At 42.0% G+C, this 26,720-nt stretch overlaps 2 protein-coding genes and 1 long non-coding RNA gene across 5 annotated transcripts in view; 2 read left to right on the top strand and 1 right to left on the bottom strand.

Annotated features, from left to right (window-relative positions):
- Window positions 1-6,666, top strand: part of SPART (spartin) — a 30,730-nt gene extending 24,064 nt beyond the window's left edge. Inside the window, exons 8-9 of one of the 2 annotated variants that reach the window (XM_075851729.1) lie at window positions 772-817; window positions 3,396-3,486. In XM_075851729.1, coding sequence (XP_075707844.1) covers window positions 772-817 — 46 coding nt within the window. In that variant the 3' untranslated portion in view covers window positions 3,396-3,486. Of the gene's footprint in view, window positions 1-771; window positions 818-3,395 lie in introns of both variants that reach the window. The other variant, XM_075851728.1, reaches the window with a different exon arrangement.
- A 10,025-nt stretch (window positions 6,667-16,691) lies between these two features.
- Window positions 16,692-26,605, bottom strand: LOC142742206 (uncharacterized). Its single transcript, XR_012881327.1, has 3 exons — window positions 26,367-26,605; window positions 18,349-18,446; window positions 16,692-16,869 (listed from the first exon to the last, which is right to left on the bottom strand). It is a non-coding gene; the product is annotated as an uncharacterized LOC142742206 (long non-coding RNA).
- The window catches only part of CCDC169 (coiled-coil domain containing 169), an 83,846-nt gene continuing 83,440 nt past the window's right edge, over window positions 26,315-26,720 (top strand). For both annotated transcript variants that reach the window (XM_075851727.1, XM_075851725.1), the window contains exon 1: window positions 26,315-26,720. In XM_075851727.1, the coding sequence (XP_075707842.1) occupies window positions 26,638-26,720 (83 nt within the window). In that variant the 5' untranslated portion in view covers window positions 26,315-26,637.

Here is a 26,720-nt window from a genome sequence, read left to right as displayed (position 1 = left end):
TGTATTGTCTTTTTATGCAATCTATATATTTTTTTTGTTAATAGAGATTTAGCTCACGTCTTTTATTTATTTCTCATAACTTTTGTGCCTGTTAGTAATCTGGTGAATGACACGCTCTGCATCCTTTTAAAGCCCCTGCCCTTCTGCCCATTCAAAGTAATGCATATAAGGCATGGCATCACGTCTCACTTGTGCCACATATTCGAGAGAGAGAAAAAAACAACTAAACTTCAACAACGCAAAGTTTGTATAAACCGCAATAAGTACAAACATTTGAAGATTGTTTATTACGTGTCTATGTCAATACTATATACGGTTGTTTGTGACTGTATCAAAGGGTTTTCATGTAAAAAAAAAAAAAAAAAGCTACTGTCCTGTCGGCTTTCCATGGTTTAATCAATTGTTCTAAAACTCATTTACAATGCAGTTTTTCTTAATTTTCTGTTTTGCTGTCAGTGAATGAATATTCTTGTTTAGTGACAGCAGACAGATCTTTAAGGCTGTGTTGAAGGCTCTGACGTAAAATTCCTTCAGATTTTTACGCAGCAATATTCTTCTCGTCAAAATGGTGGTTGCCACGATAGAACCTGAATGACTCATTATACATTGGCTTGGTTGGGCCCCGGTGATATTTGCAACTTTAGCAGCGCTTCATTGTGATGCTCATGGTTGCACGTCTGATCTTATCCAAGAAATTTGGAGCTATTTCATGACCAAAAATGAGGACTTGCATCGTCATTAACTGTAACCAGATAAATGTTTCCATTTTAGATATAGTGGCTTCACTATGGATGAACCTCCGGCTACGAAACCATAAGTGATTACTATTTTATTTGTGTACTGTCCTAATTATTTCAATAATCACTGATTTTAACTTTTCATATTAATTATACCCTAAAAACAACTTCACATTTGCTACTCCCATCGTTTTGTGGAATTATTACTGTAGCTTGTGCTATTTTGCACTAACATTGAGTGAGATTCGTGTCACGTGTAACTCTTATATGTCACACAAAGTGTAGTTAGAATAATTAGATTCACTTATTAGTGTGAACCTTCACCTTTTATCATTGCTTACACAGTCCAGTCAGGAAATGACAAAAAATAAATTTCTTCATTACCTGCAATGCTCTTTTTACCTAGAAACAGTCGATAAGCGGCTGCTGATGGAACCGTTCAAAAAGTGTTCTGCTGCTATTCCGGTGGGGCTTTGAATTAAATCCTAAGGTCTTGTTCACACATTCCGAAGCGCTTTCTGCTTGTAAAAAGCCGCGGTTATTCTGAGGGTATGTGCACACGCAAACTCAAAAACTTCTGAAAATACGGAGCTGTTTTTCTATAGAGTCTGAAAAACGGCTCAAGAAGTGACATGCACTTTTGCAGTCTTTTTTTTTTTTTTTTTTACGCGGCCGCGTAAAAAAACGGCCCAACAGAACACAGTTTTCCTATTGCAATCAATGGGCAGATGTTTGGAGGCGTTCTGCTTCCGATTTTGCGGCCTGAAAAACGGGCGAAAATAAGCCGTGTGAACATACCCTTAGAATGAGGCGAAAATATCTGCCAGCACCGAAAAACTGGTAATGAAGAACTATCACAAAGGTGGAAGTTTTAGAATTGTTGACTATTTTATACAAGTAGAAAAGGAAGACCCTATTATACAAAAATCTATTTACAAATAAACACATTTGCATCTTAACACATGGTCCATTTTTAGGGTATAAATAATGTTATATACTTTATGTTCAGTTCCTCATCAGTTCAAGATCTCTGCTTGCTGTCAGAGTGGGGTCATTCTTGTTTATATCCAGAGACTGAAAATCTGTACAGACCTAATACTTTTTCTAAGCCGAGAGTTTGCAGTTGTATCCAGTCTAGGCAATCCTCTGTCAGCAGCAGAAATCTCTCTCATAATGATTTGCTACAGTGTATCAGTATAGGTAACTGTATCCAGTCTAGACAGATTGGACTAGTTAATACATATGCAGAAAAGTCTCTGATATGAGAAGTATTGGGCCTGTACAGGGTTTCAGAGTGTAAATAAGAATGTTTCTATTCACTGACAGGAAAATTAGATCTGGCAAGTGCTAAGGAATTGCAATACAAAGTAAAGAAAAGTTGGCAACTTTATAATTGCATAAACTGGAAAACTAATTCTAGCTCACTTCTACAAATACTTGAATATTGTTGGTTTAGTATTTTGGTATTGGCGGGTGTTTTGTAATCTTTTGGTTTTACCCAATTTACAAGATTTGGCTTTAATTCTATCCATTCAGTTAATTCCAGGTTATTTGGGCAGCAAATAAAGGAAAAGACAGTTTTCAATCAAATTTGTAATTATTGAACATTGATAAAATCAAAGTGTTTAGATCAAGATACAAATGTGCAATTGATTTGCCAGAAAGTGCTGATCATAAACAGACCCTGATTCCCGACTCATTTGCTGATCACTCTCATGGCTCCTTTCTCAAGCATCACATACAATTTCAACAAGACCAGGCTTCTATATACTGTCCACTACTCTTGACTTGAGAGTACTACTATTTGTGATAAAACGTACTATCCTTCCTTAGGCTGGTTTCACATGGCCGTAATATGGCTGCATTTTAGGGGTCGCATTATGTCAGCAACCCTCGGCCAAACACCCCCCCCCCCCTGTTCTACTGAACAGAACATAGATCACCATAGGGTTCTATGGTGATTAAAGTTCAGTTTGGTACATTGGGGGGGGGGGGGGTCTCAAGTGTTGTGGGCATACTACGACCATGTGAAACCAGTCTTAACCTTCTCTTGTTGACAGGAGCCCAAAAACCTGTGCGTGGACTATTCCTAGAGCGAAACATCTTTGGCATTCAGTAAATGTCCTGAACCCATTCAACTTTGGACAAAGTCTTTGGTTTTTTGGACTTTGCCCCAGTGCTTCTCTGGAAACGCCATTACCTTCCATTGAGCTGTATCGTGTGTGCGTAAAAAGTCGCCATTAAAAACTGAGCTAGAAGGTCAGGATCTCACACACTGTTTTGATGCCGTTTTTGTGCCAAAGCCGAAGTGTATCCATAAGAAAGGAAAGGTATAAAGAAGACTTACGAATTTCCTTTCTTTTGTGTTTACTAAAAAAACTGAGCCAAAAACTGCATCAAAACTGTGTGTGTGTGATCCTGGTCTAAGACTGAGCTAGATACAGTCTAATTTGAGTTTCTGGGATTTCTCTCTCTCACCCCCCCCCCCCCCACCCCCACCCATCTAATACAAAGGAAGGGGGGAGATGTGTGTATGTTCGCTGGTGCACTCGCTGGTAAATTATTTGCACAGTTGTGAAGTTTGAAAATCGTCCTGTGAAAATGAAGTTGCTACAAAGATGGTATTGTCCTGACGGTTTTCTTTTGGTTTTTCTGTAGGTATGGAAAAGATGCTGGTCATGCCACAGACAACGCAGTAAATTCTGCCATTAATGTTGGGGTGACTGCATTTAATATTGATCACATGGGTATAAAAGCAATAGTGAAAAAGACGGCAAAAGAAACCAGTCATTTCATTCTGGACGAATACAAACTGAAAGAGAAGCCGGACAGGAAAGAGGATCCCCACTAAAACTGTCGCCCAGCGTTCCCTTCTGCCTTAATGTGTAACACTAAAGCTTTTCAGGGGTTAATACAATAATATCGGCTTGGTTTTCAATAGACTTTGCTTCTGTATGGTAAAATAAGAAACTTAAGCGTGAAACATATGAGCAAACACGGAGTTTCCACTGTAAAGATATAGACGTTAGTAATATTCTGAAACCCATAGCGGCAAATAATAGCCTGGTAATAAAAACATTCCCTGGGATATTTTTTTTTTTCTTCAGCAGTTAAAATTGATTTCCAGGCAGACCTTGTGCCTCTATTATCCTGGGTAGTTCCCCTTTCACATCACGTTCGCTCACTACGTTTAGTGTGGACGTAGGGCTCCATTAGCCCGAGGTAGGCCAAAAGTTTGTCCTTTTGACCTTTGTCGGACTGGTATATGTCCGTATACTTTTTGTTTCAAGTATGTAATTACTTCTTTTTTTTTTTTATGGGATTTAGTTGCATGTATGTGCACAGTAAGTGTTTTTGAAGCCTATGGGTGACGTATGCCACTTTATGGCATATGTCCCATGCATACGTTTAACGTATACATCATGGGCTTTTGAATAGCTATGCCTGATGTATATGTTAAACATTTTTACATGGCAATGTTTTGGATATCACATTACAACGCGAGTGAAGCTCACCTACTCCATGCTTCTGCAATTCTTGTTTTCTGTCTACCAGAGAAACTTGTGGCTGCTTAGACTCTTATCACTTTAATTTTTTTTTATTACATTCGGCGCATATGCTAACGTATCTTCTATAGGGCCCCATGCACCTAGCGTATGTCAAAAGTGTATACTTTTTTTTTTTAAGTGTATGGGAAAGCATACACTGTACAAAGCCATCCAGAAAAAACTTATTTTTACAATGGGAGCCTATTTGTGACATATACTTATACAGTCGCATATGTAGGAGCCTTCCATCGGAGGTATATGTCGGGGAATACCCAATGTATACTTGTGACGGAAGGAAAAAATATAGTCCAGCTGTTCAGGGACATATGGACAGCTCCTCTGCAAAAATGCTGCCCCCTGCAGTTGGGGAAAGGTGCTGCTCAACCCAAGGTGTTCACCTCATCTCATGGACTCTGAACCCCTGGTTAAAAGAAACAATATAAGCAATGATTATCCATAGGTTTCCAGTCTATTTTAAAATGAGCCTAAAAAGCTTTTAAAATCTCATCAAGGTTGTCTGGTTTAGTAAACCTATTTTCAAATATACCAATAGGGAATTCTGAATAAATAGATGGGGGGCCTCATGTTCAGGATCATCATCATCTATTAGCCAGAGCAGAGAGTCCCTCACTGTGGCGGACCTGGCACAATCATGCATTGCACTGACGGCCCATTTGATTTTAGTAGGAACTGTGTAATGCTTCACTTCTCCTGTGGTGGCACTGCAGGGAATATGAACAATTACTGCCAGGTTGCCTCGCAGATTATAGCTGAACGTTGGGGCCCCCACCAGCGGGACGTCCTCTAATCGGCTGATCTCCGAGTGACCATTCTAACCCAGAATTTGCCTCGTATCACTAATGATGCTGTGTTCCAATAACTTGGTAAAATTAATATCCTTTTCTAATGCTTCAAATATAAGTAATACAATGAACCCAAAGATTTTAATGTAAAATGGTCATGCGGCTCTAGAAGCCAGCGTGACTACCAGGATTAGCTTTACTGAGCAGTGTTTGCACTATCATGATATATAATATATGTAAAAGTCTATTAGACATAACGTGGTTATTTTTAGACTATTTTGTTAAGAAAAAGTGAAACTACTAAGTTCAACTTTATTTAGACTTAGATTTTGTGATTTATTTTAATTTGCAGTGAAATGGGCCTCCTGTTTATATAATGTGCTAGGCAGGGCGCCATCTGGTGGTGATTTACAAGTCGTCTGAATACACTAGAGGAGGAAAATTGGAGGTGTTGCACATGGCAACCTATCAGATTTCTCCTTTATGGCAACGGTTGAAGATGAGATCTGGAATATGATTGGTTGCTTTGGACAACTTCAACTTTTTCCTTTTGCCTTTCTCTTAACAAGCAGGGGCTTCAGAGATTGGTGTTGTATTTTCCAATTTGGCATAAACGTGTAGTCACCATAAACGGCACCAATATTCTTCCGCGAATAAATTCACATTCATAAAAGGTCCAATTTAGGTAACAACAATACGCTAGGGAATTGCAGATAATGAAATTCTCTGATATACAAGCAACATTTTACAAAACGTTGACCTCTTTCAAAGGGGTCGTATGAAATTACAAAAACACGTCTGCTTCTAGAAACCGCGCTACTCTTGTCCATGGGCTGTCTGGTATTGGTAATAAATTGGGCTCATCTGCAATACTAAATACAAGGTCGCGCTGTGGGTTTTTTTTTCTGCAGAAACCATTTATTGTCATTTCATACAACCCCTTTAAATAGGATCCAGCGTAGTGACAGAACTTTCTAAATTAGAGGATCTACTAAAAGCCATAATAAAAACAAACCAGTGCTACTTCACTCGGTAAATGCCCCCTGGAGCTCCTGTTCTTGTGACCAAAGTGAGGATGTGCCATACACAGTATTGAGTACCTGATCATATAAGATGGGTCATGTAGCTGCATTGACGGCACTGCGTGCTGCCACATGATCCCTCCTGCCCCATAAGAGAGAAGCGCTAGATGCTCCAATTTAGGGAGTTATGTCACATCCCCTGTAAATATAAATATCTTATCATTCAGTTGTTATTTAGTAAGTGAAGATTCCAGAATTAAAGGGTTATTCCAGTCAAAACGGAAGTGTTTTTTTCTTGAGTCCGTGATCCGCGCTTCGCTAGCGATTTTTGTGTTTAGAGGTCATTTCAAACGAACCTTTTCAGATCCACTATTAAGTCGTTCACCATATGACCATCTAAAGTCACTGGTGTGCGGTGTAACTTGGGCCGTACAGATAAGAATTAGTACAGTAGGAGAATGAGGACGTGCAGTGACCGAGTGACATTCTGAGTAGAAAATTTGTCTAAAATTTGATTTTATTTTCAAACTATAATAAAATAACTTATTTATATAAATACTTGTGTGATTTATTTCAAGTCCGGTAGGACACCAGCTTGTTGTACCCTGTTAAATAAGTCTCTGTTCACATCTGCGTTGGAGGCTCCATTAGCGGCCTCGGTCACGGTTCCAATGAGAAATGTCAGAGGAAATTTTTTCCCGATAAACCGATAGACCTAGTCACTGGAAATCAATGGAACCATTAAAGGGGTTGTCCGGGCACGGTTTTTCATAGCAATGACTTAGACAGGATAGGTCATCAGTACGTGATCGTGGGGGTCTGACACCTGGACCCCGCACCGATCAGCTGCTCCGGGCACTGGTTGTCTGTGCTGGAAGAAGATGGCTCTGGTCACAGCACAGCGGCCGAGCTGCAGTACTGCTCCTTTTCAAGTGAATAGAAGCAGAGTTAGGGTATGTTCACACGGCAGCGTCCGTAACGGCTGCAATTACGGGGCTGTTTCCAGGAGAAAACAGCCCGGTCATTTCAGCCGTAACGGCATGTGCAGGCGCTTGAACGCCGCGTCCATTACGGACGTAACTGGAGCTGGTTTTCCATGGAGTCCATGGAAGACGGCTCCATTTACGTCTGAAGAAGTGACATGACACTTCTTTGGCGCGGGCGTCTATTTATGCGCCGTCTTTTGACAGCGACGCGTAAATATACGCCTCGTGTGAACAGACAAACGTCAGCCTATTGCTTTCAATGGGCAGATGTTTTGTCAACGCTTTCAAGCCGTATTTTCGGGCGTTATTCCACGCGTAAAACGCCCGAATTACGTCCGTAAATAGGCCGTGTGAACATACCCTAACGGTTCTGCAGCACAGCCGCTATGCAGTGAATACAGCTGATCGGTACGGGTGTCGGACCCCCACGGAACATATACTGATGACCTAACCTGTGGATAGGTCATCCGTATGAAAAACCAGTTGCTGCCCAGACAACCCCTTCTAAAGTCACTGGGTTTCGTCGTGTGCCTTTAGTGTCCACAATGCAATGGCTTTGGCACATCCGTGGTTTTTTTTGTTTTGTTTTTTCCATTCTTCTGTTCATATGATGGAACAGAAAAACTTAGCGCTGTTGTGAACAGAGCCTTAGTTGATTTGCCTGCAAGTAACACGGTTATAGCAATTTCCACAACCATTTCTGCCAAAAATTACCTTGAGAGGTAGAAATTCTGTTTTTGCCTTGACTCCTCCTACGCACACACAACTTCTGCCATTTTAAACTGCATCAAAAAGCGCTAACGTTATTAAAATGAAACATGCTTTTTTTTATGCCATTTTTTTTTTATGTGGTGTCATTTTGTAAAAAAATAAATTTCTGGAGTTTTTGAAGTCTTATAGAAAAACCTATGGGGATAAACCCCTGAAAAGCTAGTGTACAGATATTTTATTATAGACTTTAAAGGGAACCTGTCACCAGCATTTCACCTACACAGTGTTCCAAATTATGCACATTGGATTTAAGTGTCATAAACATTTAATTATTAGTTTTTCAATTAAACTCATGGATGGTATTGTGTCTTAGGGTATGTGCACACACACTAATTACGTCCGTAATTGACGGACGTATTTCGGCCGCAAGTACCGGACCGAACACAGTGCAGGGAGCCGGGCTCCTAGCATCATAGTTATGTACGATGCTAGGAGTCCCTGCCTCGCTGCAGGACAACTGTCCTGTACTGAAAACATGATTACAGTACGGGACAGTTGTCCTGCAGCGAGGCAGGGACTCCTAGCATCGTACATAAGTATGATGCTAGGAGCCCGGCTCCCTGCACTGTGTTCAGTCCGGTACTTGCGGCCGAAATACGTCCGTCAATTACGGACGTAATTAGTGTGTGTGCACATACCCTTTGGGCTCTTTGGATCATTGTAATCAATCTCAGACACCTGTGATAATTCGTTTGCCAGGTGTGCCCAATCAAAGGAAAACTACTTAAGAAGGACGTTCCACATTATTAAGCAGGCCACAGGTTTCAATCAATATGGGAAAGAAAAAGGATCTCTCTGCTGCCGAAAAGCGTGAAATTGTCCAAGGTATTGCACTAGGTATGAAAACATTGGATATTTCAAGAAAACTAAGGGTATGTGCACACACACTAATTACGTCCGTAATTGACGGACGTATTTCGGCCGCAAGTAGTGGACCGAACACAGTGCAGGGAGCCGGGCTCCTAGCATCATAGTTATGTACGATGCTAGGAGTCCCTGCCTCTCCGTGGAACTACTGTCCCGTACTGAAAACATGATTACAGTACGGGACAGTTGTCCTGCAGAGAGGCAGGGACTCCTAGCATCGTATATAACTATGATGCTAGGAGCCCGGCTCCCTGCACTGTGTTCGGTCCGGGACTTGCGGCCGAAATACGTCCGTCAATTACGGACGTAATTAGTGTGTGTGCACATACCCTTAAGCGTGATCATCGTACTGTGAAAAGATTTGTGGCTGATTCAGAGCGCAGACGGGTTCGTTCAGATAAAGGCATAATGAGGAAGGATTCTGCCAGACAAAGTAATAGGATTAGGAGAGCAGCTGCTAAAATGCCATTGCAAAGCAGCAAACAGGTATTTGAAGCCACTGGTGCCTCTGGAGTCCCGCGAACCTCCAGAGGTTTGCAAGTGTGCATAAAGCTATTATTCGGCCACCCCTAAACAATGCTCACAAGCAGAAACGGTTGCAGTGGGCTCAGAAATACATGAAGACTAATTTTCAAACCGTGTTGTTTACTGATGGGTGCTGTGCAAACCTGGATGGTCCAGATGGATGGAGTAGTGGATGGTTGATGAATGGCCACCATGTCCCAACAAGGCTGCGACGTCAGCAAGGAGGTGGCGGATTCATGTTTTGGGCTGGAATCATGGGGTGAGAGCTGGTAGGCCCCTTTAGGGACCCTGACGGTGTGAAAATGACCTCTGCAAAGTACGTAGAGTTTGACTGACCACTTTCTTCCGTGGTACAAAAAGAACCGTGCCTTCCGTAGCAAAATTATCTTCGTGCATGACAATGCACCATCTCATGCTGCAAAGAATAACTCTGTGTCATTGGCTGCTATGGACATAAAAGGAGAGAACTCATGGTGTGGCCCCCATGTTCCCCTGACCTCAACCCTATTGAGAACCTTTGGAGCATCCTCAAGCAAAATATCTATGAGGGTGGGAGGCAGTTCACATCAAAACAGAAGCTCTGGGAGGTTATTCTGACATCCTGCAAAGATATTCAAGCAGAAACTGTCCAAATACTCACAAATTCAATGGATGCAAGAATTGTGAAGGTGATATCAAAGAAGGGGTCCTAGGTTAACATGTAACTTGGCCTGCTAAGTTTTTTTTTGATTGAAAGAGCTTTTGATTTCTTAGGATAAATTTATCACCTCTAAATTGTTCTTCGATTTCTTCCCCTGTTGGTATGTCGAGACATCCTTACGCCTTGCTACTTGTCTCTCTCTATTTCTGCCAGAGTAAACCATTTCATGGGAGTTGGTTGCTTCATCACTCGTTTAGTTCTTGAGTGATTATCACTAGATGTCACAGATGAGAAGGATGTAGATCTAGATCTTGATCTGGGGTTGCGCCATCTATACATTCTACCCTCCTGTGAATCATTATTATCTCTTTGAAACTTTGAGGATTTAGTAGAGAGAATTTCTTTCTCCCATTTAATGAAGTCTTTATCTAAATCTTCATTCAGTTTTTCAAGCTCTATATTTGAAAGATCTTTTTTTAAAATAGTTTGCAATTCCTCAATTTCTTTTTCTATCTCATTCAAGGTCGTTTGATTAGCTTGAGATAGTAGGTGCATAAAACCCCTAGAGCATTCGGAAGCCAGGCCCTCCCATTTCATTTTGAAAGTCTCATCATCAATAGGAAAAGAGGGAAAAACCTGTACTCTAAGGCCCCTTGGTATTAATCCCTTCATAAGATATTTTTCTAAAAAGGCTCTATTCCACCAGGTTTTTGTTCTCTTTTTAAGCAATTCTTTGAGCCTATTAATGGACTCCCTCATATCTCTACCATTCATATTTAAAACCAGATTTGAGTCTTCTTTAAAAACCTAATTTAATTGTGAGATCCAGGACTGATCTCGTATCCTGAAGTCCATTTTTGGCCCGGAGCCAGCAGCTGTGAAAAATACACAGACACACAATAACAAACATATGTCTCACAGGAATAGTCAGTATAGGGGCTAGGTCACCAGCAGTGCGAACTTAAACCTCCCCAATGTTGAAATAGAAACTCCACCATACATTTGAAACAAATAGAAGAAAACAAGGAGTCGTGTACTATTTTGATTTAAATGCCAACAGGCATAGGAAAATATATACTTTATTGGACAATACAGAGTACACTTAGTTAAAATAAAGACTTCAAATCAGACAACTGTATTTCAGTTGTGTAAAAAGGACATAAGAGCACATAGGCATCAAGAGGGAGAGCTCCGGGAAAAAGGCTATAAAGCCATATCTAAGGTAGCAGTCAAATAACAGTGTTAGATGCAAGACAGAGTATAGACAAGTTTACATCATATGCTACAACGTAACACAAGTGAAATGTGTACCGTACTAATCACTGTGGAGGACGAGGTAGATCATATGCGATCATTCACTATAACAGTGCCGGCATCTAAAAGGTGCCAGTCATTAAACTCGGCATCCCTAAGCCTCAGAAGAGGGCACAGAGGTTCCCAACGTATAATTGTAATGTCGATTTATTTGTAATAAGAAAATTAGGTGACTAACCCATATTGCTCCTATGGTCCGGTAACTCTAAGGTAGGGAGAGACCCCCAACGCGCGTTTCGCATGGACGGCTTTTTCAAGGGGTGTTCTAACGTCTGTTATTGCGCCACTTTAAATACATTGAATAATTAGATCAGCTGATGTCTTTAGTGCCAATAGGAACCTAAGTCGTATGGCCGTGCGTGTCAGACAGAGACATCGCGAGAGTCCCGCACCGGACCGCTGAGACCCGACCGCGCATGCGCGGCTCCGGAAACCGCGCACGCGCAGAGGGGCGCAATCAGCAGCCAGAGTGAAGACAAAGGACGGAACGTCCGGCACGCAAGACACAAAGGTAAAGTGCAAATGAGGGAGTTTTGTAAAGTGATAATTTCAATTAAAAGGATCAGAATTTAGAGAACGCTTCAGTATACAGTAAAACCATCGTCCTCCACAGACATACGGAGTTAGATAGTACCTATATTTCTGTTGGACCAATAAAAATTAAAAAGTATTAAGTAATATCAATATTACAAGGTACTGAGTATATGTTTAAATGAACAAATGTGCATAATAATTATGAAGATGTGTACAAATAGGTATGAAAAAGAATAAATAGAAAAATATTATAAATAGTATTTAGCCAATAAATATTTAGTGAAAAAATAAAAAATAATATTTAATAATAAGATGCGGACCGAAAAAAAGAAAGGTCGGCAATGGGGTGAAATATAAAACAAAAAATACAAAAATAATAAATAATATTAATTGATAACAAAAAAAGAATAGTGTCTATGTGACATAAATAAATTAAAGATAAGTGCAAGTACATCTATATCCCCCCTTTATACTCCTATGGCTGTACCCCCTTTCCAGAAATCTCTCCTAGAGATCCCTAGATTGCTTTTCAAAATTTACATTTGATGAGCAGATATGCCTCATTCTTAGGAACTGACCAACGGGGACGGCCCTGATAGTGGACTGGCTGTGGGCAGAGGTGGCATGAAGTAATGAGTTGACCGATGTTTTCTTCCTGAAAACATCAGTCTGAAGAGTTCTCATACTGTCCACCTCAATGCTAACGTCTAAGAAGTCGATCAAGGAGCAATATGGGTTAGTCACCTAATTTTCTTATTACAAATAAATCGACATTACAATTATACGTTGGGAACCTCTGTGCCCTCTTCTGAGGCTTAGGGATGCCGAGTTTAATGACTGGCACCTTTTAGATGCTGGCACTGTTATAGTGAATGATCGCATATGATCTACCTCGTCCTCCACAGTGATTAGTACGGTACACATTTCACTTGTGTTACGTTGTAGCATATGATGTAAACTTTTCTATATTCTGTCTTGCATCTAACACTGTTATTTGACTGCTACCTTAGATATGGCTATATAGCCTTTTTCCCGGAGCTCTCCCTCTTGATGCCTATGTGCTCTTATGTCCTTTTTACACAACTGAAATACAGTTGTCTGATTTGAAATCTTTATTTTAACTAAGTGTACTCTGTATTGTCCAATAAAGTATATATTTTCCTATGCCTGTTGGCATTTAAATCAAAATAGTACATGACTCCTTGTTTTCTTCTATTTGTTTCAAATGTTAACATAGGACCCCTTCTTTGAGATCACCTTCACAATTCTTGCATCCATTGAATTTGTGAGTTTTTGGACAGTTTCTGCTTGAATATCTTTGCAGGATGTCAGAATAGCCTCCCAGAGCTTCTGTTTTGATGTGAACTGCCTCCCACCCTCATAGATATTTTGCTTGAGGATGCTCCAAAGGTTCTCAATAGGGTTGAGGTCAGGGGAACATGTGGGCCACACCATTAGTTTCTCTCCTTTTATGCCCATAGCAGCCAATGACACAGAGGTATTCTTTGCAGCATGAGATGGTGCATTGTCATGCATGAAGATAAATTTTGCTACGGAAGGCACGGTTCTTCTTTTTGTGCCACGGAAGAAAGTGGTCAGTCATAAGCTCTACGTACTTTGCAGAGGTCATTTTCAAACCGTCAGGGACCCTAAAGGGGCCTACCAGCTCTCTCCCCATGATGAGCAGCCCAAAACATGACTCCGCCACCTCCTTGCTGACGTCGCAGCCTTGTTGGGACATGGTGGCCATTTAACAACCACCCACTACTCCATCCATCTGGACCATCCAGGGTTGCACGGCACTCATCAGTAAACAACACGGTTTGAAAATTAGTCTTCATGTATTTCTAAGCCCACTGCAACCGTTTCTGCTTGTGAGCATTGTTTAGGGGTGGCTGAATAATATATTTATGCACACTTGCAAACCTCTGGAGGATCCTACACCTTGAGGTTCGCGGGACTCCAGAGGCACCAGCGGCTTCAAATACCTGTTTGCTGCTTTGCAATGGCATTTTAGCAGCTGCTCTCCTAATCCTATTAATTTGTCTGGCAGAAACCTTCCTCATTATGCCTTTATCTGAACGAACCCATCTGTGCTCTGAATCAGCCACAAGTCTTTTCACAGTACGATGATCACGCTTAAGTTTTCTTGAAATATCCAATGTTTTCATACCTTGTCCAAGGTATTGCACTATTTCATGCTTTTCGGCAGCAGAGAGATCCTTTTTCTTTCCCATATTGCTTGAAACCTGTGGCCTGCTTCAGTAGTTTTCCTTTGATTGGGCACACCTGGCAAACTAATTATCACAGGTGTCTGAGATTGATTACAAAGATCCAAAGAGCCCTAAGACACAATACCATCCATGACACTTAAATCCAATGTGCATAATAATTTGGAACACGGTGTATATACAGCACCAGAACATATACAGCTCAATTTGGTGCAACCCCTGCCGTATAGCTCTGTACAGCGTAAAACTACAGCTCCCAGCATGGCCCGAACAATGGTAAGGATATGCTTTTTCACAAAAATAAAAACATACCACCCATCATCTCGCTGCAGATCAGGCAGTGACTACAGTACTGAGGCAGAATAGACATTTACATTAAGTGACTCACCGGTGACATCTCAGATTCTAATTATTTTTCTTTTTTCTTCTCCCTCCGGTCCAGAACTCTATGATTGATTTCTCACCTGCCACGACCCATTTCTGCAGGTTTCCACTCAGATGTGTTCAGCTTCTCACTTTTAAAATATTTCTGCACCTATAAAGAAGATACATTTCTCAACACCTCTAAATATAATAGCGCCATACACTGTGTCCCTGATTATAATAGTACCATACACACACACACACACACACCGTGCCCCCTGTAGATAGTGACCCCCATAGAGCCTCTGTAGATAGTGCCCTATCTAGAAGCTCCTGTAGATAGTGCCCACATATGGACTCCATAGCTGCAAGGCAATAGTGCTAACCACTGAGCCACCATGCTGCCCTACATATAGCTCCCCCTATAGATAGTGCTCCAAATATAGCCCACCTCTGTATATAGTGCTCCACATATAGCCCACCCCTGTATATAGTGCCCTACATATAGCTCCCCCTGTATATAGTGCTCCACTTCCTCACATATAGACCCCCCCATGTAGATAGGGTCCCCACTATAGATAATGCCACTCACAGTTTTAGTACAAAGAAAACCCAAAAACGTACTCACCCTGATCCCGTTCCCGCGCCGTCCGGTGGCAATGCAGATCTGCTCTCTTCTGAGAGGGGCCCGTACTGCCCGGCCCATAAATGTTAGAGCCTCGGCAGCGCGAGTCCTGTAGTAGCGTCGCTACCGCTGTGGCGCCCAGTGGTTACGCCACTGGCGATCATTATGTATTTTTGGAACAATCAATGGAATTGATGGATAGATTGCGAGCCAGAGGGTATAATGAGGAATTATTGTCAATCTTTTGCTGGAGCACTTCAATGTGATCGCAGCACACTACTTTTTAAAAATAGAAAGAAAGATAGAACTATAGGATTTGTATTGTCTTTTCAATAGTCCATTAGCAGGTCTCATTAATAGTGCCATTAGGAAACATTGGCACATTATAGAGGCTGATATATATCTAGCAGAAAAATCCGGTTATCCATCTGTAGTCACATACAGAAGATGTAAGAATCTGCGGGATGAACTAGTAAAAGGTTGTTTCCTGGATAGGAAAAGTAATTGGTTGCGAGATTTAGTCCCAGTAGGCAATCATAAATGTGGTAATTCTTCATTTCGTGGACAAATGAATATTGGTAAAGAAGTTAGAATGGGTGCGGTAAAACATGTTACACATCTTATTACATGTAGATCTAACTTCTTAGTGTATGTAGTATTTTGCCCATGCAAATTCTTTCATATAGGGAAAAACAATACGGCCAGTATTCAAACGATTTCGTGAGCATATATATTCCGTTGGTAAAGGAAAGGGATCCCCTAGATTAATAAATCATATACGAGAAGTACATGGGGGTGATCCAAGATGCATGTCCTTTGCTGGTGTACAGTGTGTGTTCACTCCATTTGATGGTAGCAATCGACACGTAAAATTGCTACTCTGTGAGGCCAACTGGATAGTTAAAACGGAGGCACTAGGACCCTTGGGTCTAAATGATAGAAATGATCTATCTGCTTTCTTAAAATAATTAACAATTTTATACTGTATTCACTCCGCGTAGAACTCCTTATACTTGGTTTTATCAATATGTACATTTAATTGTTTGGATGTTACACATTGTTACATGGAACGGAAGTTGTTGCTCATGCACGGCTAGGGGATTTGAGAGAGCACTCAATCCCAGCAGGCCTTGAGAAAGCGTCCGGAGGACGTGAAACGGTCATAGGCCGGTTGTCTTGTTCGTGTCTCCCGTGTTATGCCTGCCTGTTTCTTGAATTAAAGCACCTTTGGAAAACGGTGAGTGCCGTGCAGTTTTTTTCTCAAGCGGTGTATTTACTTGCAATTGTGATTCCTGCGCAATTCTTTGGTATTTTTTTTCTCCAGCACATGACTACCACAAGCAGTTGTCTTGTTCTTCCCCGAGCAACTGTATAGGGAATATGTCATCTGTTCCATAGAACAGGATCTAGCAGTGGTGAGGCGCGCTTATGGGTGGTTTTCTAGTACCCAGACATGGCACCGCCATCCGTAATGTCAAGTGATTCTGCAGGCCCCGTGTTTGTTCCTGCAGACGGAGTATTTCTTCGGCAGATTGTCGATGTCTCATGACAAGAACTCTGAGTGGTCATGTAACCCTGAAGATCTCCACACTACTGGAACCCAGAAATGTAATATTAGTGATGAATGAGTGACCAAAATAGAGTTTGAACTGAAGCGACTTTTCAGAAATGACACCGGTAAAAGTTACTGTACATGTTCACAATGAAATTAGAAAACACAGTGCACATCGTTCAGTATTTATTATTACATTCAACAATCTATTTCTTCTTGACTTGTGGATAGACTTTAATGTAGATACAAATAACGCACAATGCTGTACATATTCAGTGAAACGTCTTTTTAAACAAGGATTTCGCTAAACCCTGGTCGTACAGCAGCAACACGGACAAGTCTGGACTGAACCTGTAGCAAAAGATAAAAAAAGGATTTTGTGATACCAACAGCAGAGGACACATTCAGGCCCCATGTACACGAACGTAGTTTCTATCCGTAATTACTGATAATCTGCGCACCCATTCATTTCTATAGGCTACGGAAACCTATCCGTATATATTTACGGATGTGTGTCCGGGCAGTAGAAACGATCCGCAAAATATAGAACATGTCCTATTCCCGTCCATAATTGCGGCATGGACTTGCCCCTAGAAATCTTTTGGCGCGTGCAAAATTGCTGACTGCTACAGATGTGCATCCATAGCCGTGCATAATTGGGGAAGCGCTCGTGTGACATCAAGGGATTCCCCAAGAAAAGGCACCTGAATGATAATGTGACCTTTTCAAGGGGTCATGTTGGTGACATCATTTGTAACTTTTTTGTGGATCCGTAAATACGGCACTAGGGACCGTATTTGCGGACAGCGTGCCAGATATGCGGATGACTTGCAGAGGACGATGGGTTCATATTTGCGGACTGTAAAAAACACTACGGTCGCGTGCACGAGGTTTCACAAAGCAGAAATGACAGATTACACGTGTTTGTTCTTGATCATAGTGAGAATCAGGCCACAGAAGAGTAGCAGCACGTCTAATAGATATGGAAGGACGATGTTCACCACTAATATGCTACTAAAGTGATCACGTAGATATCACCGGTGGTACACGGGAGTCAAAGCCTGGATACCTCACCATTCGGCTACGCTCACACGGGGCAGATACGCTGCGTAAAAGTACACCGCGTATTTTCCCTTGCGGCTGCACGGAATTCTGGCTGAAAAACCGCACCAAATTGTGGTGCAGTTTTTCGTCCGGAACGTAGGCTGCGGAAAACTGCACGTTTAAAAAAGACACATGCATTTTTTCATTGCCATTTTTGACACGCGGCTAAAAACATGGATAAAACACGCATTGTGATTACACCCTAAGGCCCCATGCACACATCCGTAATTTTGTTCCGCAATTACGGACCAAAATACGGTTCCATTCATTTCTATGGCGCATGGACACCTTCCCGCATATTTACGGGAAGGTGTCTGGGCTGTAGAAAGCATCCGTAAAAAATAGGACATGTCCTATTTTTTGGGATTTTACGGAACGTGCTCCCATGCTTTATAATGGTCCACAGCCAGCCGGGCCTGTAATCACGGACCGTGATTACGGGCACGGCCGTGTGCAGGGGGCCTGAGGGTCTATGCACACGTTGCGGTTGAGGTGCAGTTAGAACTGCATCAAAAGGCTGCATATGGTTTTACCAAGATTTGGTGCGTTTTTCTATGCGGTTGCAGTAAAAATGCAACCAAATTGAAAAATACACCTAATTGCGTTAAAACCGCATGCGGTTCTAACTGCACCTCAATGTGTAAATAGACCCTTAGATCTGATGGGCGTGGGGCATGGACCAGCCCAGGAGTTTCGGATTTGAGCTTTGAAATATGGAAAACTCACCTGGTCAAAGCTTGTGTTTAACATTTCCAGGGTCACGTTGTATTCTCCAATTCGCTTAGTGTGTTTGGCCAGAACTGCAGCTTCTCTTGTTAATGTCTCTGCAAATAGAGAAGGAAATAAAATGATGGAAAAGACATTAATGAGTGGGCGATAACGCCGTAGACATGCGAGTGTGCGCATCAAGAAGAATTGCTTGTGCGATACTGCCATACAACCAGCAGACAACTTTTATTTAATGTGTACAGGCAGCTTAAGGCCCTGTTCACACAGAGTCTTTTTGACACGGAAATTGCGGTGGAAAACGCGCCAAAAAACGTCCGAAAACGCCTTGACCCCACAGTTTTTTTTGCTGAATTTAGTGGAATTAGGCCGTGAAAATGAAAATCTACTTTTTTCTGAAAAAACATAGAAATGTTTAATTTTTACAATAAATAAAGGAGAAAAATCACCCCAAAATTTGTAAAGCAATTTGTCCTGATTACAGCAATACGCCATATGTGGAAATAAACTGCTGTTTGGACCCACGGCAGGACTCAGGAAGGAAGGAACAATATTTGGCTTTTGGAGCTCAAATTTAGCTGGAATGGTTTTCGGGTGTCATGTCGCATCTGCAAAGCCCCTGAGGTAGCAAAACAATGGAAATCTCCCAAAAGTCCCTTTAGGGGACTGGAACGAGCGATCATTTGGTCGCTGGTACAATACACTGCAGTACTAATGTATTGCAGTATAATATCATTTTTACAGGCTCCTGTAACAGCGCGATCGCTGTTCCTGTCCGTTAGTCCCGGGTGTCAGCTGTAATACACAGCTGACACCTGCAGAATATGGAGCGGGCGCAGCGCATGAGCCCCACTCCATATATAACCCCCCGCACCACGACATGTTATTAAGTCATGGTGCGCGAAGGCGTTAATGCGCAGCGGATGGTGCAAAGTGAAAATTTAAATTTTCCACTGATATGCCATTTTAATGCACAATATGTTGTGCCCAGTTTGTGCCACTGAAGACAAATACCTCATACAATGTTGAGCGGGTTCTCCCGGATATAAAATATCATATATGTGGATGTAAGCTGGTGTTTGGGCATGCTGAGGGGCTCAGAAGGGAGGGAACGCCATTTGGCTTTTGTAGCGCAGATTTTGCTTGGTAACTGTTCTGTTTAGGGTTTTGCTGGTATTTCAGTTTATAATTTGGGGGTATGTGTAAGCTGGGCAGAGTACATCAGGACATAATAAGAGGGGATAATAATGGGGTAAATAAATAACAATTCATAGATATGTGGCCGGTGTCGCACTGATAAATGGCGCCCGAACTTATCCGCTTTTGGACACCGCACAATTTCTGTCGCTTAATTCTGAGAGCCAGAACTTTATTTTATTTTTTCTCCACCGGAGAACGCAGTGATACCAAATATGTGTACTTTTTTTTAACATTTTCATTTTTTTCCTATAATAAAAGACTTATTATAGGAAAAAAAGCATTTTTTGTTTTTGTAACTTTTATAACTTGTTTTTACACTTTTAGAAAACATTTTTATTACTTTTTTTTACTTGAAGACTGGCAGCACTGATCGCTGCTATAATACATTACACTACCTAGGTAGTGTAACGAGTTATAAACTGTCAGTGTGACGCTGAGAGTCACACTGACAGGAAGCTTATGAGGACCGGCCTCCGGCTGGTTCTCATAGGCTGCTGTGCATGGCAGACCCGGGGGCCGTTGTATGGCCTCCGGTTTTGCCTTATAACCGAATACAACACCCACAATCGGTCCTCGGGAAAGTTTGTTGTAGTAACAAACTTTCCAGTTCGTTGCTACAACAAACTTTCCCTGCGATCACATGACCGGGACCTGAACCAATTAGATCCAGATCAGGTCTCTGGGACCAGAGGCAGGGGTTAACAGCGCGATCCGGGTGTCAGCATTACTCTGAGACCCCCGGATCGTGCTTTTAACACCCACCGTGAATTCACGTTGGCGCTGCACAGAGCCCAGCAAGTGCCAACGTGAATTTACTGTGGGTGGTCAGGAAGCGGTTAAGTTGGTTTCTTATTCATCAAGTTTCTTATTCACATTTTCTGTATTTTTTTTTAATGAACATATTAAAGGGAAAACTTATATTAATAATAAAATATGTTGCACTGAGCTGCCAGAGGTGAAAACACTTTAAAACAGCAAGAGCTGGCACAAAAATGGGCAAAGTGGGCACTACAAAGTGTGATTTAAAGGGTTAAATGACTTTGGTCCACTGATCTCAAACTGTCAGGGTATGTTCACACGGGCTATTTTCAGCTGTATTTAGGGCTGTAAACGTCCCGAAATACAGCTGAAAAATCAGAAGCAGAACGCCTACAAACATCTGCCCATTGATTTCAATGGGAAATACGGCGTTCTGTTCCGATGGGGCGTTAGTTTACGCCTCATTTTCAAATAACGGCCCGTAAAAAGAAGTGCATGTCACTACTTGAGGCATTTTTCATTGACTCAATAGAAAAACAGGTCCAAATACGGCCGCAAAAAACGCGAGTTTGATTAAAAAACGTCTGAAAATCAGGCGATTCTGAGATTGTTTTCTCGTGACACATTGGACTTTAAGTTACTGGCAAAATTTGCTCGATATGGTCAGTATTTAATTGTAAAAAACACCAAAATTTCGCGAAAAATTGCAAAAATTAGCATTTTTCTCAATTTAAATGTATCTGCTTGTAAGACAGATAGTAATACCACACAAAATTTTTGCTAATTAACATCCCCCATATGTCTACTTTAGATTGGTATCGTTTTTTGAACATCCTTTTATTTTTCTATGACATCACAAGGCTTAGAACTTTAGCAGCAATTTCTCACATTTTCAAGAAAATTTCAAAAGGCCATTTTTACAGGGGACAGTTCAGTTGTGAAGTGGCTTTGAGGGCCTTATATATTAGAAACCCCCAAAAAGTCACCCCATTTTAAAAACTTCACCCCTCAAAGTATTCAAAACAGCATTTAGAAAATGTCTTAACCCTTTACACATTTCACAGGAATTAAAGCAAAGTAGAGGTGAAATTTACAAATTTCATATTTTTTTGCAGAAATAAATTTTTAATACAATTTTTTTTATAACACAGAAGGTTTTACCAGAGAAATGCAACTCAATATTTGTTTCCCAGTTTCTGCAGTTTTAGGAAATATCCCACATGTGGCCGTAGCGTACTACTGGACTGAAGCACCGGCCTCAGAAGCAAAGGATCACCTAGTGGATTTTGGGGCCTTATTTTTGTTAGAATAAATTTTAAGCATCATGTCAGGTTTGAAGGGCTCTTGCGGTGCCAAAACAGTCAAAATCCCCCAAAAGTTACCCCATCTGGGAAACTACACACCTCAAGGAAATGATCTAGGGGTACAGTGAGCATTTTGACCGCACAGGTTTTTTACAGAAATTATTGGAAATAGGCCATGAAAATTAAAATCAACATTTTTTCAAAGAAAATGTAGGTTTAGCGATTTTTTTTCTCATTTCCACAAGGACTAAAGGAGAAAAAGCACCGTAAAATTTGTAAAGCAATTTCTCCCGAGTAAAACAATACCCCACATGTGGTAATAAACGGTTGTTTGCAGACACGGCAGGGCTTAGAAGGGAAAGAGCGCTATTTGGCTTTTGGAGCTCAAATTTAGCAGGAATGGTTTGCGGAGGCCATGTCACATTTACAAAGCCCCCGAGGGGACAAAACAGTGGAAACCCCCCACAAGTGACCCCATTTCGGAAACTACACCCCTTGAGGAGATTATCTAGGGGTACAGTGAGTGTTTTGACCCCACATGTTTTTTGCATAAATTATTGGAAGTAGGCCCTGAAAATGACAATCTAAATTATTTCAAAGAAAATGTAGGTTTAGCTAATTTTTTCTCATTTCCACAAGGACTGAAGGAGAAAAAGCACCACAAAATTTGTAAAGCAATTTCTCCCGAGTAAAACAATACCCCACATGTGGTATTAAACGGCTGTTTGAAGACACGGCGTGGCTTAGAAGGGAAAGAGCGCTATTTGGCTTTTTGAGATCACATTTAGCAGGAATGGTTTGCGGAGGTCATGTCACATTTACAAAGCCCCTGAGGGGAAAAAACAATGAAAACGCCCAAAAAGTGACACCATTTAGGAAACTACACCCCTTGAGGAATTCATCTAGGGGTGTAGTGAGCATTTTGACGCCACAGATGTTTCATAGAATTTATTAGAATTGGGCAGTGAAAATAAAAACAATCCTTTTTCTTCAATAAGACGTAGCTTTAGCTCAAATTTTTTCATTTTCTCAACAAATAAAGGAAAAAAAGAACCCAACATTTGTAAAGCAATTTCTCCCGAGTACGGCAATACCCCATATGTGGTCATAAACTGCTGTTTGGGCAAACGGCAGGGCTCAGAAGGGAAGGGCCGCCATTTGGAGTGCAGATGTTGCTGGATTGGTTTCTGGGCGCCTGTGGGCCCAAAACAGTGCAAACCCCCCAGAAGTGACCCCATTTTGGAAACTACACCCCTCAATGCATTTACCTAGGGGTGTAGTAAGCATTTATGCAGGTGATTGGCAGAAATTGGTGTGCACTCGATGTTGCAGAGTGAAAATGGGATTTTTTTCCGTAGATATGCCAATATGTGGTGCCCAGCTTGTGCCACCATAACAAGACAGCTCTCTAATTATTATGCTGGGTTTCCTGGTTTTAGAAACACCCTACATGTGGCCCTAATCTCTTGCCTGGACAGTCGACCAGGCTCAGGAGTGAAAGCGTACCATGTAAAATTGAGGCCTAATTTGGCGATTTACAAAGTATTGGTTCACAACTGCAGAGGCTCAGATGTGAAATAATAAAAATAAACCCCTGGGAAGTGACCCCATTATGGAAACTGCACCCCTCAAGGCATTTATTAAGGGGTGTAGTGAGCATTTTCACCCCACAGGTCTTTTCCATAAATGAATGCGCTGTGGATGGTGCAAATTCAAAATTTATATTTTTCCCTAGATATGCCATTCAGTGGCAAATATGTCGTGCCCAGCTTATGCCACTGGAGACACACACCCCAAAAATTGCTACAAGGGTTCTCCCGGGTATGACGGTGCCATATATGTGGAAGGAAACTGCTGTTTGGGGACGCTGTAGGGTTCAGATGGGAGGAAATGCCATTTGGCTTTTGGAGCGTGGATTTTGCTTGGTAGTAGTTTTGTTTGGAGTCTTACTGGTGTTTCCGTTTATAATGTAGGGCATATGTAAGCCGGGCGGAGTATATAAGGGGCATAGTCAGGTGGTATAATAATGGGGTAAAAAAAAACAATAAAATGATCCATAGATGTGTGTTACGCTGTGACACAATCCTTTCTGCATTGGCCGGTGTCGCACTGATATATGGCGTCCTTTCTTATCCCCCTTTTGGTCCACACTCCGCACCTTTGTAGTTTGGGGAATTTTGCTGGGAAGTGTTGTCCTGGTATAATACGGGCACCCTCGCTTCCAGCGGATATGTTTGGGCCCTCCCTTTCCTGGTTCCCTAATTTTAGGTCCTTGATAAATCGCCTCTTCAAACAGAAGAAATGTTCCCCTCGGACTGCACAACTGCATATTTTTTTATTTCCTGACTTATTGGAGCCATAACTAATTTTATTTTTCATAGACGTAGTGGTATGAGGGCTGGTTTGTTGCGGGACGAGCTGTAGTTATTATTGGTACCATTTTGGGGTACATGCAACTTTTTGATCACCTTTTATCCTATTTTTTGGGATGCCAGGTAAACAAAAAAACGCAATTCTGGCACAGCTTTTTTTTTATACAGCGTTCACCATGCATTATAAATTACATGTTACCTTTATTCTGCGGGTCAGTACGATTCCGGCGATACCTAATTTATAGCACTTTTTCATGTTTTACAACTTTTTGCACAATAAAATTACTTTTGTAAAAAGAATGTATTTTTTCTGTCGCCAAGTTGTGAGAATCATAACTTTTTATTTTTTTTGTCGACGGAGGTGTATGAGGGCTTGTTTTTTGCGGGACGAGCTATAGTTTTTATAGGTACCATTTTTGGATACGTGCGACTTTTTGATCACTTTTTATTCTAATATTTGTAGGGCAAAGTCACCAAAAAACAAACTCTGGTAACGTTTTTTACGTTTTTTTTTACGCTGTTCACCGCGTGCAATAAATAATATAATATTTTGATACCTTCGGTCGTTACGGTCGTGGCGATACCAAATACATATGGTTTATTATTATTTTTCAATAATAAAGGACTTGATAAGAGTAAAAGGGGGATTGTGTTTTATTTGATTACTTGAAACTTTTATTGTTTTCAAACTTTCATTATTTGCACTTTTTTTATCCTTTTTTTACACTTTTTCTCAAGTCCCACTAGGGGACTTGAAGGTCCAACGGTCAGATTATTTTTTTTCTAATACATTGCACTACCTATGTAGTGCAATGTATTAGATCTGTCAGTCATTCACTGACAGCAAGCCGATCAGGCTTCGCCTCCCGGCAGGGCCTAAATTGGCTTCCGTAATGGCAGAGCAGGAGACCATTGTGTCTCCTGTTGCCATAACAGCAGTCGCCAGTCCTGATTGCCTGTCAGGGCTGGCGATCTGCTAGTAACCGCTACGATGCAGCAATCGCTTTCGATTGCTGCATCGAAGGGGTTAATGGCAGGGATCGGAGCTAGCTCCGGTTCCTGCCGTTACAGGTGGATGTCAGCTGTACAGTACAGCTGACTTCCACCGCTGATGACGCCGGATCAGCTCCTGACCCGGCGCCATCTTGCCGGCAGCTACGGAAGCCGATCAGGCTCCGCCGCCGGGCGGATCTTGACCGGCTTCGGTGCTAGGCAAACCGGGAGGCCAGTATTAGGCCTCCGGTTGCCATTGCAGCCACCGGAACCCCGGCAATTTCATTGCTGGGGCTCCGATGAGCTGCAAACACCTTAAGTGCAGCGATCGCGTTTGAGCGCTGCACTTAAGGGGTTAATGGCGGGGATCGAAGCTAATTTCGGTCCCCGCCGTTACAGCCGGATGTCAGCTGTAAGATACAGCTGAGATCCGGTGATGGAAGGCACCGGCTCAGCTTCTGAGCCGGTCCCAAACATTCGGCGTATAGGTACGTCAAGATGCGGGAAGTCAATGCTTTCCATGACGTACCTATACAGCAAATTTCGGGAAGGGGTTAATATACGTTTTTGCTATAATATATGAGGAAAAAAACACAAATACTGAAAATGTGAATAAGGGCCTGTTCACATCACTGTTCGCTTTCCGTTCCGGGGTTCCGTCGGGTGAACCCCGCGAAGGAAAGTGAAAGCACAACTTCCGTTTCAGTCACCATTGATATCAATGGTGACGGAAACATCGCTAATGGTTTCCGTTCGTCACTATTCCGGCAGGTTTCCGACGGAATCAATAGCGCAGTCGACTCCGCTATTGATTCCGTCTGAAAACCGGAAACCTGCCGGAATGGTGACGAACGGAAACCATTAGCGATGTTTCCGTCACCATTGATATCAATGGTGACTGAAACGGAAGCTGTGGTTTCACTTTCACTTTCCGTTGCGGGGTTCACCCGACGGAAACCTCAGACGGAACCCCGGAACAGAAAGCGAACGGTGATATGAACAGGCCCTTAGTTTGGCTGGGTTCATACATCTCGGTCAATATGCGGTTTTTTGCCATGCGCTTCACAAAATCACGGCAAAATGTATTTTGACCGCGACCCCAACCTTTAACAGCTGTGAAACCCATGCATTTTTCTTCCCAGTATTTCAAAACTGCAACTAAACGCACAATGTGAGCCCAGCCTTACTGCAGTGAACGTCAATAAGGATTACAGACTGAAATGTTGCGTTCATATTAACACCTTAATGCCCGGAGCGTCTTGAGCCTACATTAGACGTTTGTGTCTTGCTCAGTACTAAAAGACGTCACATTCAGGGACAAATCGTTTATCTTGAGCCTCTCCCCAGAAATTTGGTTTCATCTGTAAACAACCTCTCGCAGTATTATTACCCAGCGCAGTCAGCAGCCCGGAGTACACCTGTACGGACGAGTTCTCCATTTCTCCCGCGCATTTGGAATTAACCACGTCACTGCTGAGCGCACTTCACTGATCTCAGCGCCATGCAGGCTGACAACTTCAGCAGCAACGAAAGGGTCAAGTTTCCACCACAACACGTGACCGGGGAGGGAACTCGGAAATGGTGTTGTGAGGCAGAAGATCACGTGACGAGGACCTGTTGTCAAGGGAACGTGTCAACTTCTCCGAAACTAATTCTCTGACATGGAAGGGAGGACGGAGAGGAGCCGGGCAGCGCCGGACACTGAGAGGGGGGCTGAGGAGCTGCAGATGGAGATTAAAATGAA

This window comes from Rhinoderma darwinii, chromosome 2 (genome assembly GCF_050947455.1).
Source record: "Rhinoderma darwinii isolate aRhiDar2 chromosome 2, aRhiDar2.hap1, whole genome shotgun sequence".
Taxonomy (NCBI): domain Eukaryota; kingdom Metazoa; phylum Chordata; class Amphibia; order Anura; family Rhinodermatidae; genus Rhinoderma; species Rhinoderma darwinii.
This window is presented reverse-complemented; position numbering and strand designations above follow the sequence as displayed.